Here is a 15,674-nt window from a genome sequence, read left to right as displayed (position 1 = left end):
CAACTGATACAGAAGCATGGGTGCTGACAGTGTTACTTAAAAACCGGACTACACTTGGAGCAAACACGCCCAAACTGCTGCTGGAAAATGTAGCATTAGTTGTTGTGCACAATTACTTCATGTCATTAATTTTTCCAGCTTTATTAAGATATCATTGGTATATAACATCATGTAAGCTTAAGGTGTACAATGTGTTGATTTGAAACACTTATATGTTGCAAAATAATTTCCATCATAGCTTAGCTAACACCTCTACCAGGTCACACAATTACCATTTCCTTCTTGGGTGAGAACATTTAAGATTTACTCTCTTCTTAGCAACTTCCAAGTATATAATACAGAGTTGTTAACTATAATCACCATGTCATGCATTATATCCCCAGGACTTACTTACCTTCCAACTTGTGTCTTGGACAAAAATCTCTTCATTCTCCCCACCCCGCCCCCTGCCCCTGGTAACCACCATTCAATTCTGTTATTACAATTTTGGCTTTTTTTGCATCTTACAAAGAAGTGATATCACAGAGTATCTGCCTGTCTGCCTGGTTTATTTCACCTAGCACAATGCCTTTACATTCCATTCATGTTGTCACAAATGTCACAAAAGTGGGTTTACAGTTGTGAGTACACAAAACAGAGTTTAATCTTATATTGTTATTTATTAATTATAGTATTATTTTCCATAGGAACAACTGTAAACCTACTTTTGCCCCACCATGTATGTATGTATATATGTATATACATATATATAGTGTATATTATATAAATCCATCTGGAAAAAGTCCAGCCATTGTTAACATTACAAAAATGGTTCATGCAACATTGACATAACCTGGCAGCCAGGGAGAGATGTCTGGAATGTGCACGTGTGAACAATGACAACTTCACTGTACTGGTCATTGGGGGCGCAGATGCTGTTGAGTGAGCATGTGTACTGTGTGGCTGTCACATTCAAAATGACTGAGCCAGTAGAACACAACGAATTTGCATCAGTTTTTGCATTCAGCTTGAAAACTCCTCCATGGAAAATTCCGGATGATTTGGAAGGCTGCAGCTATGGGCAACTGGTGATTGGCAGCTTCATCGTAACAATGTGCCCACTCATGTATCACGTCTCATCCAGAGTTTTTTGGCAAAACATCAGATCACCCAGCCTGCCTAACTCAGCCCAGGTTTGGCACTCCACAACATCTGGCTTTTCCCAAAACTAAAATCACCTTTGAAGGGGAAGAGATTTCAGACCATCAATGACAGTCAGGAAAGTATGATGGGACAGTGATGAGAATTGGGACAACTGTACAAGGTATCAAGGTGCCTACTTTGAAGGGGACTGAGGCATCATTGTCCTATGTACAATGCTCCTTGTATCGTATCTTCCTTGATAAATGTCTCTATTTTTCATATTACATGGTTGGATACCTTCTGGACAGGTATGTCTGTGTGCATATTTATATAATGCCTTCTTCAGTCATTCATCTTTGACAGATACTCAGGCTGTTCTCATATCTTGGCATTGGGAATAGCACTGCAATGAACATGGGAACGCAGATATTTCTTCCAGATTCTGTTATCGTCTCTTTCCAGTGTACACCCAGAAGTGTGATTGCTCTATCATAGTTTTAATTTCTTGAGGATCCTATATACTGGGGTCCCCAACCCCCAGGCCACGGACTGGTACCGGTCAATGTGCAGAGTGGAGGGGAATAAAGGGGAGAAAAAAATGGGACAACTGTAATAGCATAATCAATAAAATATACTTTAAAGAAAAGAACTGGGCCACACAGCAGGAGGTGAGTGGCGGACAGGAGAGCCGGTGAAGCTTCGCTTGCATTACTGCCTGAGCGCCGCCTCTTGTCTCCTCCTGCCACCCCCGTCCATGGAAAAACTGTCTTCCACAAAACTGGTCCCTAGTGCCAAAAAGATTGGGGACAGCTGCTATATGCAGTTTTCCATAATGGCTGCACCAACTCACGTTTCCATATATAGTGCACAAGGGTTTCCTTTTCTTCACACGCTCACCAACACTTATCTCTTGTCTTTTTGAACATAGCCATTCTTACAAGTGTGGGGTGACATCTCGTGGTTTCGGTTTGTCCCTGATGATGAGTACCTTTCGTGGACCTGTTGGCCATTCGTATGTCTTCGCTGAGAAGAATGTTTATTCAGTTCATCGGCCTATGTTTTAATCAGACTCTTTTTTCCTGTTGTTTGAGTTCTTTATATGCTTTGGATATTAACCCCTTACCAGATATTTGATTTGCAAATATTTTCTCCCATTCTCAGGTTGTATTTTCATTTTGTTGATGGTTTCCTTTGCTGTTCAGAAACTTTTTAGTTTGACCATGGTTTATGACCTTCTTAATGTGCTGTTGCATTTGGTTTGCTAATATTTTGTTGAGAATTTTTGCATATTTACTAATTAAGGATATTGGCCTATAGTTGTGTTTCCTTATAGTGTCCTTATCCAGCTCTGGTATTAGCATAATTCTGGCCTCATAAAAGGAGAGATAAAGACTTTCCCAGACAATCAAAAGCCAAGTTAATTCATCACCACTAGACTTTCGTTACCAGAAATGCTGAGTCTTTAAGCTGAAATGAAAAGATTAAGGCTCTTTTTATCTTTTTTTGACAGTTTCATTATAGGGTGTCTTGAAGAGGATCCTTTTTATTTGAGTTTCTTTAGTGAAACGTGAGTTTCATGAACTTTGATGCCTGAATATCTTCCAGATTTGGGAAGTTCTCAGCCATTCTTTCTTTAAATGAATTTTCTGTCCTCTTTTTCCTTTCTCCTCTTTCTGGAACTGTAGTAAATTTTAAACTGATTGTTTTGACTTATCCCATAGATTACACAGATTTTTTTCACTGTTTTTTTTGTGTGTGTTTTTTTTTTCCTGTTGGAGAGTATCATTAATCTCTCTTTAGGGTTCCCAGTTCTTTGTTCTGCTTGGCCAAGTCTATTACTGAAGCTCTCTACTGAGTTCTTTAATTCAGTCATTGAATTCTTCAGCCCCAAAATTTCTGTTTGGTTCTTATTTTATGTTTTCTGCCACTTTGTTGAACTTCTCATATATTGTTTTCCTGATATTTTTAAAGTGTTTATCTGTGTTCACTTGTAGCTCTCTGAGAATCCTCATAACAATTATCTAGATTTTTTTTGTTGGGTAATTCCTGGAAATGCATTCATTTTCCACCAGCTGCTGGAAGTGCACTGTGTTCCTTCAGTGGGTTAATGTTTCTCTGATTCCCCACAACCGTGTAGCCTCACGTGGGTGTCTGTCTGCACATTTGAAGAAGGAATCACCTCCCCAGGCTGTATGAACTGACTTCAGCTCAGGGGTACTCCTATGTTGGGGTGCGGGCATGTTGCAACACCTAGAAAACCAAGTCTGGTGGTGTAGGACACAAGTGTGGCAATGAGTCCAAGAAGACATACAGAGCCCCCAACTTTGACAGCCACGTGGTCCTTGACCAGCACAGTGAGGAGCCTGTGGTGGCTTCAAGGACTGTTGGGGTCTTCAGCAGCACCTCCAGGTCCAGTGACGAGGGACCCCACAGTCGTGGTCAATGATAGTAGTGTACCACCCTTGGCTGCGGGGCCAGCTTCAGGTGCCTGTGTGGTGGCAGGGGCCTTTCACCAACACACACACCGTGGTGCGGGCCAGGGCTAACTGCAGGCCCAAAGGCAGCTGTGGGGGTCCTGACTGGCAGTGTGCACTACTTAGGCTGCTGTATTTCACTACAAGTACACAACAGTGGAAGCTCTTGATGAGTTGGGCTGGGGGCCTCAGTGCACAGCTCGAGTGGCTAGCTCAGGGTAAGCACAGCAGTGCAGGCCAGTGACAGAGACAGGTCCTGATCTGAGCCCACAAGCAGCAGTGGACCCTTGGCTGTCACCTGCTCTCTTGTGGCTATCCCATCTTCCCCAGATACGACACAACGTTGGACACCTGTGGCAGGCGGCAGGCCTGCAGAGCACAGGGGCACAGCTGGGGCGGCTATTCCCATGCATGCACACGGTGGTGGGCATCCGCTGTGAGGGTCTGTGCCTGTATCTCACACTTTGCAGCCTAGTGGTTTGGGCTGGCTGCCCACGCAGTTACCAGGGTCCAGTGGGGGCAGGGATGGAAAAGAGTGGGGAGGGACTGTGGCAGCTGGTGGCAGCAAACACAAGTACTCGGGAGGAGTAAAACCTGGTGAAATCTGCTGCTATGCTGGCCATTGGTTCCTTCTTCAGTGGCAAAAGCCGCTGGATTTATGTGTAGAACAGGGATGACTCCAGCTGCAGGGCCGCCACCGGTAGCCCCTGCCTTTCTGCGCTGATCTTCGCCATCTCTGCATGTCTCAGCTTTGCCAGTCTGGGTGGGGCAAAGTCAAAGCAGGAAATCTTTGTGCGGTGCACTGAAGGGCTGGGCAGGCTGGTTGCTCACCCCGCTCATCTTTTCCTGGCAAGCAGAACTCTTTCTAGCTGGGACAATCCCTCTTGGTGCTGAACAATGCCTGCGTGGGAGACGGGATGATTCAGACAAAATGAAGCGGTCTTCCTTCTCTTTATTTGCAATTATTCTGGGTGTGTGTGTGTGTGTTCTGCGGTTGTTGAAGTGTCTTAAGCAGACTCCACAGCTCTCCCAGAGCTGCTTCATTCATCAGTAGCTTTCTGATTGTTGATATAGGTGGGGGGAGGGGCGGTGCAGTGAGGCTGCCGTCTCCTAGGCCGTTATCTCGGTGACATCCCGCCCCTGTGCACAATTACGCCCACTGCTCCTTTTTGTTGTTAATCTACTACCACGTGTTTATTTTGTTTGCGTTTGCCTTGAGGCACATTACGGACATTGTAAAACTCATCCTGTCCAGTTGGGTATTAAAATATCATTAAAAAAATATGAGGAGGAAACGTAAGTAGAAAATCTAATTAAAAAAAAATTAAAGTCCCAGTGGGGAAAAATCATGAACGCTGCATGTGATTTTAGAAAGAAACCGTTTGATGGCAGGGAGCACTTTGAAGGACAAAGAGGGACTTCTACCAAACTTTGAAAATGCTCTCAGGGTGTCATGACAACAGTGAGCTAGGGACAAAGTGGAAACATGTTTGCCTTGATGGTGACACTGACATCGAAGCCCATCATTCCCAGGCGTCTTAAGAAGAAGCTGAGGAGGTTGCTGAAGAACTAAAGATGAAGCAGGCGAAAATTCACAGATCATGTGTTACAAAGATGCTGCCAAAGCTCAAAAAGCTTTGGAAACCACACAAAATCAAAGCGAATGGCTTAAACAGTGTGCCTTCTGAACGGGTTCCCCCAAATATTTGCGAGTGTCGTCACAGAGTAGGGCTACCTATTGCAGCATATTTTCTGTGTAGATACATGGAACTTCTATCTGTACAGGTAAATGCACTTCTTTGGATTCCCTTTTTAATAAGGCATCCAAAGAAGTGAGTTATACACAGTTATTTGGTAAAGTGTATTTGAAAACTTGACATTTTAATGCCACATGAATCACTTGGAATTTAGGAGCAAAATGATGGAGTCCCCAAAGTGCTTGTAGAAGACATTTTAAATAGAGAAGCTCCCTGATGTAAAATATATTCCTGTCATGTAGGTGCGGTGAATACATTTCTGAAACAATAATGTTAGAGCATGTATGGCTTCGATATTTGCTAAACAAATAATTAAAACTGGGTATTTATTTATTGGACAGGCACACATCACTTAATATTTTCATAGTGCTTTGTACAATTTTTGTTAGATACTTTAACTTGTGAAAATATTTCCCACAAATCTGTTTACTATTTTTTACTATTTTATTGAACCGTGGAAGTCCAGAGCAATGAAAGAATCTGTGAGCTAATGCACATCTCTGCTCTACAAAGCACAGAACTTTAACGACCTCAGTTACAATGTCCTCCAACCAAATACTCAATGTAGGAATTTCATTGCTAAGAGAAGGTTCTCCTTAAACACAAAGAAATTATCCTTCCTGTATTATCACACTGCCTTCTGTATTTCCTAAGAGTAAAGGAAGAAAACAGCAGCTAGAATACAAAACTTAAAAAAAATTAGCAGTAAATTAATCTTTTATTGAAAGCTCTTCTTTTAAATCACATAACAAGGTTTAAATTATCTAAGGAAGCACATTTTAACCTAATAAATTGAATCTTTCTTTTCCACAAGTAATGAAGACAAAATTATAAGAGAAATGAATTGATTCACTACCATACTGGAAAAAAATTCATTCACACTTACTACCCTTGTGGAGTTTGGAGGATGGGGAGAGGGGAATGGGCGGATGACTTTATTCTGAAGTCTTTTCCAGATTGAAATGTTCACGCTTTTACTAAGTACCAAACACTTAGACTATAAGTAATAATGGACAAGAGTCTGTATTTCACAACAAATGATAAGCATGTGCTCTCAAATTTACGGTACAAAGTATGACACAATTTAAATGTTCATATTTTATAAATGTAGTTTATAGTGGTTTAGAGATTAAGCAGCATATCAAATATGGAAAATAATATTGATAATGTCAGTGAAAAAGGTGCAGATATAAAAATACATCACTTGGACATTTAAAGTGTTTCTAAGTGTACTTTTCCTTTTAAATCTATTAAACCCCCTTAGCCCTATCATTTTCTGTTTTAATGACCTCTACCTAAATCCAAATTTTCACCCTTCTTCAACCGTCAGCCCTTCTCTAAAATCTCCCTTGATTATTCCTGTCCTCAGTGATCTCCCCTTCTTTTCTCCATCCCCCAATAAGAAGAACACTTACATAATGATCCATAGGTATTTAATAATCAGTGAGCAATAATCACTTTGCTTGAACATTTTTCTTTTTCTCAGTTGGGATAAAAATGCTGAAGATAGACTGGGAAATAATCAATAACAAACGACACATACTAGCTTAAGTAGAGCAGGATCCACATGACAGCCTCTGCTGCAGCTAAAACTTCATGGGTGATAACCGAGGCCAGTTGTATGAAAGGGGTCAAGAGAAAACTCTGGACCCTGTCTAGATGAGTTAACCAGGCAGAGCTGAAATTTTTCTTTTCTGATCATTTGAACATTGCCAGTCCCGAGACTGAGTCGTCACCATATGGGAATCCAGCCAGTGACTGAGCAAGAGGGGCAAGATCTCATGAAGTCAAATGCTTTGGAATCTCTTGTCAGGGAGGACAGATTAGCTTAGACGAGCCTCCTTCAGCATAAGAGTGTTGACCTGGCTTGAGGAGGGCGGAGGGCTCAAGGATGTCCTCCTTCTTCTTCTTCAATGAGGACTTCGTGTTCTGGTGCGGTCCCCATGGCAGATGGACGCACCGTGGTGGAAGAGCTTTGGTTGGTCACAGAGGTAGAAGGTAGGGTGCTCTGAGATCCGTGAAGTGTAGATGGGGCAGGAGATGAAGTAGGAAATGCAGCAGGAGATGGGGTAGGACATGGGGCAGGAGATGGGGTAGGACATGGGGTAGGAACTGCGGCAGGAGATGGGCTAGAGCCAGAGGTGCAGGCCACATGATAGGCCTTCCCGTCTGCATGAATGATGAAGATGGGCTTGCCAAGGTGAACAAAATACACGACCAGAACAACGAGGGCCACAGCAATCAGACAGGCCAGCAGACACACCAGAAATGTTTTCCAGAGTGACCATGGTTTTGCGGCAACCTGCAAAGGCTTAACATAAGGGGATATTTCAGCAAATTACATAGTGGTAACTTAGGGAAATGCTTACAACTAGAATAAAGCTAACATTTCCCATTACTTCAAATGCTGTAATTTAAAGCACAATTTATCAACCACCCTCACTCTGTCTCTCTCTCTTTCAAACAGCACATTCCCCAACATACACACATACATACACACCCCTTGCCCACATTCCATGAGAACGTAATGTCTCCTCCTAGTTACCCTTTCATACTAAAGCAATAAGGTGTCATTACAAAGGCAAGTAAATTGCCTCAGGGATATATTTGTTAGGTTATTACTGGCTACTGACATTGCAGCATAAATTAAATTATCTGATTAGTCCTCATGGGCAGAAGAATAATGAATAGACATATCAAAACATTTGTATTGATTATCTTTGGGTAATGAAAAATTGCCAGTATTTTTTTGTTTATCATTATTTCCTGTTTTAACATTATGTATTGAGAGTTTATCATTAGAAGGGTATTTATTAAATACATTTTTATCTGTTAAACATAAATAAAAGGACTTTCACTGAGCTTAGAAAGACAGCAAAATAGAACATCTCTGGTATGGAGGGGATCTTAAAGGAACAGAATACAACAGTGATAAGTGGCTGGGAGCTGTGGGCTCTAGGTTTCGCCCAGAGTTCATGGAGTGGCAGCTGGGAAGAAGTGTAGACTAGCCAACAGATGAGTGGCAAGTGAAGGGTTAAAGGAGAGCAGAGTCCTGCAGAGGGGCTGTGAGGCAGGGCTTGCGTGTCCCATGTTTTCATTGTCCCAAAGGACTCCTGAGGACTCCCCATGCCCCCCCCAACCCCAGTTCTCAAACCTTACCCATTGTGGCTGGAAGGTCACATGAGGCAATCTACAGCTGCAGTGTGATCTCTCATTGGAACAGTAGGGATTTCTGGGTAACTGCAGAGAAAGAATTTAAAACAAATGACCCTGGTTTTTAAGGCTAAAGAAAGTTTAGGTTATCCAGAAACATAAATGCATAAAATATAGGAAAAATTACGTGACTCCACCATATATTAAATAAAGAACTATCCAATTCTAGGAGAATCTGAAACTCTAAAAATGGGTTCATGATCTAAATTATAAAATGCATTTTTCCCATCAAATGATCAGAGAAGAAAAATAAATGGTCTACTGAAATGATCATTTCAGTAGGTGCCCAAGGATCATTTAACAAATTTCAGTACTCAGCCCTGACACAAGCAAACAAACAATACAAATCTCAAAGAAATAAAAATAAAAGAATAGTTTTGTTACGACAAGAAATACTGACTTCAAACCAATGGCCAGGATTATGGTGACAGCGACATGTCAGACACCTTCCTTTACAGCCAGAGATGACGAATGTCTCTGACAACCAATATGAGGTAATTTTTCAGATGTTCTCATCAATATGTATCAATAATGGAAATGTGAAGGTAAAACTAACATTGTTTGCACGTGATATGATTGTGTCCAAACAAAATCCCATGTAATCTATCAAAAATAATAACTCACTAAGTTAGCTGGTTGTTAAAATATGAAAATTATAGGTAACAGAACTTGTTTTGTGTATGTGTGTGTGTATTAGAACTATTTGCAGTAGTAATATAGCACATGAAATGGTTAAGCATACAAAATGCCATAAGACTGATATAAAGAAAAGCATGAAACTTTACTGAAGAACAAAAACACAACTTAAATAAATGTCCTCTTATAAAAGTTTTCAGTAGCATAAGCTCTTGGTTCCCTGAATTTTAATAATTAAGACCTTTACAAAAAATTTTAGAGGAAAAGAAATAAGTAAATTGACAGAAAATTCATACGGTAAAATAAATCATCTAAAACAATAAAATTACATTAGATTGGGGTGGGAGGATAAAAGAAGCAAAATATTAGCAGTAATTTTCTTTAGGATGAATCATAGGTAACTATTTTTCTCTGTAATTTTCTACATTTTCTAAATGTTCTAAAATAAAGTCATAGAATAATTATAAAGTCATAGAAAATATCTTGTGTCCCTTGTTTGGGGGGATCTAAGAGATTGTCATCAGATTACTAAAAATGGAAAATTCTAAGTATTCCTTTTTTTAGTCTTAGAAGTTGATTTTACTGTTTGTATTTTTTTAGCACAATTAACTAATTATTTGACTTCATGGGATAAATTTCACAAATGTTTTCTGTATATGGAAACATACCACATTCATATTTACTATATTATGAAATAGAGACAAAATGATGCACAGAAGATATTAAAGCAATGACATTTTCCAGCTTCTTTGACACATGGGGCATCCTATGAATTAATGTTATGGGGGTATAGTTAATGAATCCTCGAACTGACCAAAAATACAACCTTCAAGTTGTAAAGCAATTCCGATGTCAAATCCTATCTTTGTATTTATCTTGTTTGACTTGTCACTTGGTTCTACAACCTCAGGTTAATTATAAAACTTATTTTTCTTTGTTAGGAACATAGTTGTCAGGGATTTTGAAAAGTAATGAAATGATTGTTATGTGAGAAACTTGAGTTCAGCTGCTGGTTCTGCTGCTGGCTAGTTGGACTTCTAATATTTTCATAGCCTCATTTGTAAAATAAAGGGATTTGTTTGAATGGTGAGTGAGACCCTTTAAATGTTTTAATAGAATTTTTACATTACTAGAATAACACATTTTAAGCATAAGTTCTTCTGCCATAGGACATTTTTCACAAATCACCAGTTTAAATACAAGTAGGCCAAAGAGAATAAACATTTTCATTGAATGAAAATATGCACAGATATAAATAATATTGTTAATAATTGCTATAAACACACATTTCAAATCATCTACTCAAATTTTGTCTACTGGTACCTTATTATAGGTTTCTGACATAAATGTCAAAATTTAAGCAAAACATCTAATGCAAAACCCCCCAATGACATGCAAGCAGTATTTGGCAAATTAAATAACTCTCTCAACACTTATGATTACTGATAATAAAATCTCAGACTCTACTCATCCTGTAGGAACAAACATCAAAAAATGCAATTAATTTTGTGGAAGGGTTAAATGTTAAAAGTCAAAAGCAAGGCTGGGGTGGGGAGGAGAATGGTGGGGGTAAACGCAGACAAGTGTAACTGAACAACAATAAAATAATTTTTAAAAAGGTCAAAAGCAAGAATATTCAACATGAAAGGATTAAAGAGTGTTTACTCACCAGCTCAGCCGAGTTTTCTTCAGTATCCATAGCGTGCTGCAGTGGTTTCCCTTCCGCTCTGAGAGTGCTGGGATCCCAAACACAACTCTAGAGTTGTCTGCACTCACTCTGTGGATTAGAAGTTAGGAAATACTGAATTTATGTTAAATAACTGTACATATATTCAGTCCAGATTATGTAAACTAACTGACTCCTATTCCCTGAGAAAAATTTCCATACTCAACCCCAAAGTACAAATTTATGCTAGTTGGGGAGAAGTAAACAGAAAAAAATTTGCTCCCTTCAAAAAAATGTCATGTAGAAAAGTTTCTGAACTGTAAGAACAACTCTAGGATTCTGAGCAGATGGGAACGCTTGCCCTCTTCATTTCACAAAACTTATTTAAAATCCCGGAAACTTGATTTCTAACTGGTCAGGAATTTAATTTTTGCTTCTGAAAAAAGCCCACAAAGCCACTCCTTAATTATAAATATTACAGAGTTCTGTGACTAAGCACGGGGATTACAGTGATGACTAAGTTCAGAACTGTCCAAAAATAAGACAATATTGAGCTTAGTGGATCATGATAAATTTAGATGGGCGGTGATTAAAATCCACTGCACTATTTAAGTCAGTAGCTACATGGAATTAAACAAGGAGAAAAACATTACAATGGCTTTAGCTAGAGTAAAAAGTAAAAGTAAGATGTAAGTATGCTTCAGTAGCTCTTCATTGTATAAATCAAGGATCATCCACAGTAAACCTTGCCTGCTTTTTAGCACGTAATATCTTGATTTAGGTCATGTAGTAATTGTCACTGTTTCTGGAGACTCCTAATCTTTTAAATGATCGGGGGCTGGAAAGGAAAGAATGTCTTTGGTTCCTTTCCACTTCTTTCAGAGGGAGGCGTACATGATACAGCATGCAAAATGAGGCGGGGTTTCCAATCAGTCTGACAGCTGATGCTATCCAACCCTTTGGCAAAGTGACAGGCAATATAGCATAGAGGGGAAAAGATGACTTTTTCTTCTTAGTCACACATTTCCCATAGGCTAACAACTTTGGCTGGGGTGCTTAGCGACAAGAACTTCCAAAATATCAATAAACTTACACGTACTCTAATCGAAGAGAAGGTATGTTTTCTTGTGTGTAATAGGTGTGTTCGTGAAATGTTATGTAACTGAATTTGGAACCTCTGTACTAATTAAGCCAATACTAAATATGCTTTAAGTCACTGTTAATGGCTAATTCCTTCCTTCCTTCTTTCCTTCCTTTCTCTTCCTTTTTTCCCTTGTGGCCAAAACAAATCCCATCTCATGAACCCAGTGTCGTTCCAACGGCATCTGAGCCCATTCTTTTGTAATGGCAGGATAACTTGTGACCTTCAAATTATAATTCTAAATTTCTCAGTGGTGGTGTAAATGTTTGAGTAGCAAATAATGAGGAAAGGTACCTTAAAAAGTTAGTATTAGGAACCTGGCTTCCTATCTTGTTTTCAGTATAGCCTACTGCACTTTATTAGAAGGACATGACCTCTCTAAATCACAAGTGAAAAAATCAGAAGGCAGTGGAAATGGTCTTCAGTGTACTGAAAAAGCAATTACTGGCAAGTATAGAATTCTATGCTCTGCAAAATTGTATATCAATAAAAAGTTCAAATGAGATTATCCGAAGTCACCATCAACAGACACTTACAAAAAGAAATGCAAAAGAGCAAAAGGAAAGAAGTCTCAGTGGAAAGGGTTGAGATGTAAAAAGGGAAGATGACAGGACGAGAATGTCCATGATGACGCCTGGTCCTCAGGGTTGTGCTGAAGTTCCTGTCCAGGGCAGTAAAATAAGAAGTTAATAATATGAAGATGCTAAACCGTTCCTATTTGCATATAAGTATAAACACAGAAATCCAAAGAACTCACAAGCCAACTATTGGAATGAGTCACAGTTTAGCCAGATTAGCAGATACAAAATTAACAATATTTATACACCGACAACAAATATTCAGAAAACTAAAACTTAAAGAGATATTCCTGGAAATTTTCAAGTATCTAGCAATAAACCTACCAAGAGACATGTAATACTTTTACTGGAAAAATTGTGAAACTTTATTAAGTGAATCATTAGTGAAGTCCCAAATAAATATACTGCTGGCAGCAGTGTAAACAGGTACGACCATTTAGGAAACAGTTGACATTATCTAGTAAATCCGAAGACATTCCTATGCTATGACCTATCAGTTCCACTCCTGGTAAGTTCCCGAGAAAAATGCACAGATGCTCACGTGCACAAGAAGAGGCGATCGTTCAGAATCCTCAGAAGAACTGAAGAGATTGTGGTTCTGTGTTCTGTTGTAAATACCTCTGAAATGAAAAGTTGGTCCATATGTCCTAGTCACGGTGCCAATTTTAAATCCCAGAAATGTCAACTTTTGACATTTTTTGACAAATATGACATGAACATCCAAACTTTTATGCTTCATTGGTGCTTTAGGAAATTGGTCTGCATATGTTATCTGTTACAATATTTGGTTATTATATTTGGCTATACATCTAGTTGATATCCAGTGATACCCCACTGCCTATGAGCCACAGTCATTTCCTAATTCTCACCAACTAATGTGGACCATTGGCATGTGACGCATGTCCTTGTTTCTGACAACGCCTTTTTCTGAAAACAGGTCCCTCTTTAACTACCTTATGCATTTATTTATTTTAGTCCTGCAACTATAATCCTCTCTCCGCATATATTATTGTCCCAAGTGAGCTCTACTGGGACACTGGGTGCAACCTATTGCTCTTAAGCATATATATTGGCAGTTCCTAAGAGGGCAGGGACCAGGCCAGTTTTTAAAGTGTATTTCCTGAGTGGTTAGTATTCAACAGCACAGTTTAGAAGAACTTAATCAATATTGGGTGACTAATGGGTAAATTACTAGTTGGGGTTACAAACGTCTGTAAAGAACTAGTTTATAATAATTACTAAAGAATCTCTTATTTGTGAATACATGACGCCCAACAGACTTGGAGAACTTGAGTTAATTAGTACACCCAAGTGTTGGGCATCACTTTTCTAGTCTGAGAATTCTATCTACTTACTGTACAAAAAATGTTTCATTACAATGAAGGTTTCCAAGTTCTCGTTTCAGCCAACTTAATAGAACCTTTCAATCCTGTGTCCTCGTAGATGGCTATATTTCAGTACATCTGTTGCTTTGTCTGGATCAGCAGAAAATGGAGACTAAATCTACATTGAAATGAAGCCTAGGGCCTTTGTGGGCATTGTTACAACTACTTCTTAAAACCACACTTTAGAGATTGATTCAGGCAGCCCATTTTGACACAGTGGCATGAGTTGGGGGAAGTAGAAGAATGACTACATTTGTTAACACTGTAGGATATTTCCAGACATTCATCAAAAAATATATTTAATAATAAGAAACATAAAAACTGGTAATACAGATGCCTAACTGTGTATCTATGGCCCATGATGACACATAGAAGTCAGTAATACAACTGAAGCCCATTTTACACGTCCCTATAATACCCTCTATCCCCAGAAATATCCAGAACTTTAATTATGTGGTTATCACTCCCTTGTTTTTCTTTAGAGCTAGACTCCACATCCTTGTAGCTTTAGAAACATGAGTTGTACAGGTATTAAACTGTATGCTTCTGGGATTGCATTTATTTCTTTATTTTATTTCTATTTTGAAATTTCTGCTCCAAACTCTGCTACTATGAGCATCTCATCCATGTTTCCTGGCACTTCTCTAGGAGATATACAGTTGGCCCTCAAACAATGGGGAGTGTTAGGGGCACCAAACTCCTGTGCACTCGAAAATCCAGGTATAACTTTTTAATCCCCCCAAAACTTAACCACAAATAGCCTACCATTGACTGGAAGCCTTACTGATAACATAGTCAATTAATACATTTTTGTATTTTATATGTACTGTATATTGAACTTTACACTAAAATAAGCTTGAGAAAAGAAAATGTTATTAAGAAAATCATAAGGGAGAGAAAATAGGTTTGTAGTATTTATTTTAGAAAATCTACATATAAATTACTCATGTAGTTCAAACCTGTGTTGTTCAATGGTCAATTATATATGGATAGAGTCAGAGATAGAAACAGAGACAGAGATAGAGGTAGAGATAGAGAGAGAGATAGGGAGATATAGACACGTATATCTATATCTATTGGAAGAGAGAGAGAACTTGCCATATTACAGGGCACGCATATTTCAAATTTGTTGGAAAATGCTAAAATATTTTCCTAAGTGTTTATACTGGTCTGCATCCCTACAAGTTGTGTATGAGAGTGACCATTTTTCTTGATCACTGTCAATGCTTGAAATTTTCAGACTTTTAAAAAATGTTTTCACCCTGGCTGGTGTGGCTCAGTGACTTGAATGCCAGCCTGTGAACCAGAAGGTCCCTGGTTCGATTCCCAGTCAGGGCACACATGCGGGTTGCAAGCCAGGTCTCTGGCTGGAGGTGTACGAGAGGCAACAGATCAATGTGCCTCTGGCACACTGATGTTTCTCTCCCTCCCTTCCTCTGTCTCTAAAATTAAATAAATAAATATTTAAAAGAACAAGTAAATAATAACAAATGTTTTCCAATCTAGTGAATATAAACTATCTCAGTGTGGCTTCAACCTGGATTTCCATGTTAATTAATGAGGCTCAGTGTATTAGGATGAGATGTTTATTGGCCATTTATAGTTCCTTACAACACGAGGCAGGGAATACATAATGGCCAGGAGACCTCATATAGGTGGCACTGTTCGCTTATGAGAAGAAAGCAGTGGAGGAGAAAAATCT

General features: G+C 39.1%; 1 protein-coding gene across 1 annotated transcript; it reads right to left on the bottom strand.

Moving 5' to 3' along the window:
• Positions 1–5,687: 5,687 nt before the first annotated feature.
• On the bottom strand, positions 5,688–11,286 carry LOC123826157 (dynactin associated protein). Its single transcript, XM_045850105.1, has 3 exons — positions 10,872–11,286; positions 8,513–8,593; positions 5,688–7,664 (listed from the first exon to the last, which is right to left on the bottom strand). Exons 1-3 carry the CDS (start codon positions 10,899–10,901, stop codon positions 7,239–7,241), a joined length of 537 nt encoding a protein of 178 aa, XP_045706061.1. The 5' UTR covers positions 10,902–11,286; the 3' UTR covers positions 5,688–7,238.
• Between the last annotated feature and the right edge of the window lie 4,388 nt (positions 11,287–15,674).

Source organism: Phyllostomus hastatus, unplaced genomic scaffold (assembly GCF_019186645.2).
Source record: "Phyllostomus hastatus isolate PE091 unplaced genomic scaffold, TTU_PhHast_1.1 phas_contig_80, whole genome shotgun sequence".
NCBI lineage: Eukaryota > Metazoa > Chordata > Mammalia > Chiroptera > Phyllostomidae > Phyllostomus > Phyllostomus hastatus.
This window is presented reverse-complemented; position numbering and strand designations above follow the sequence as displayed.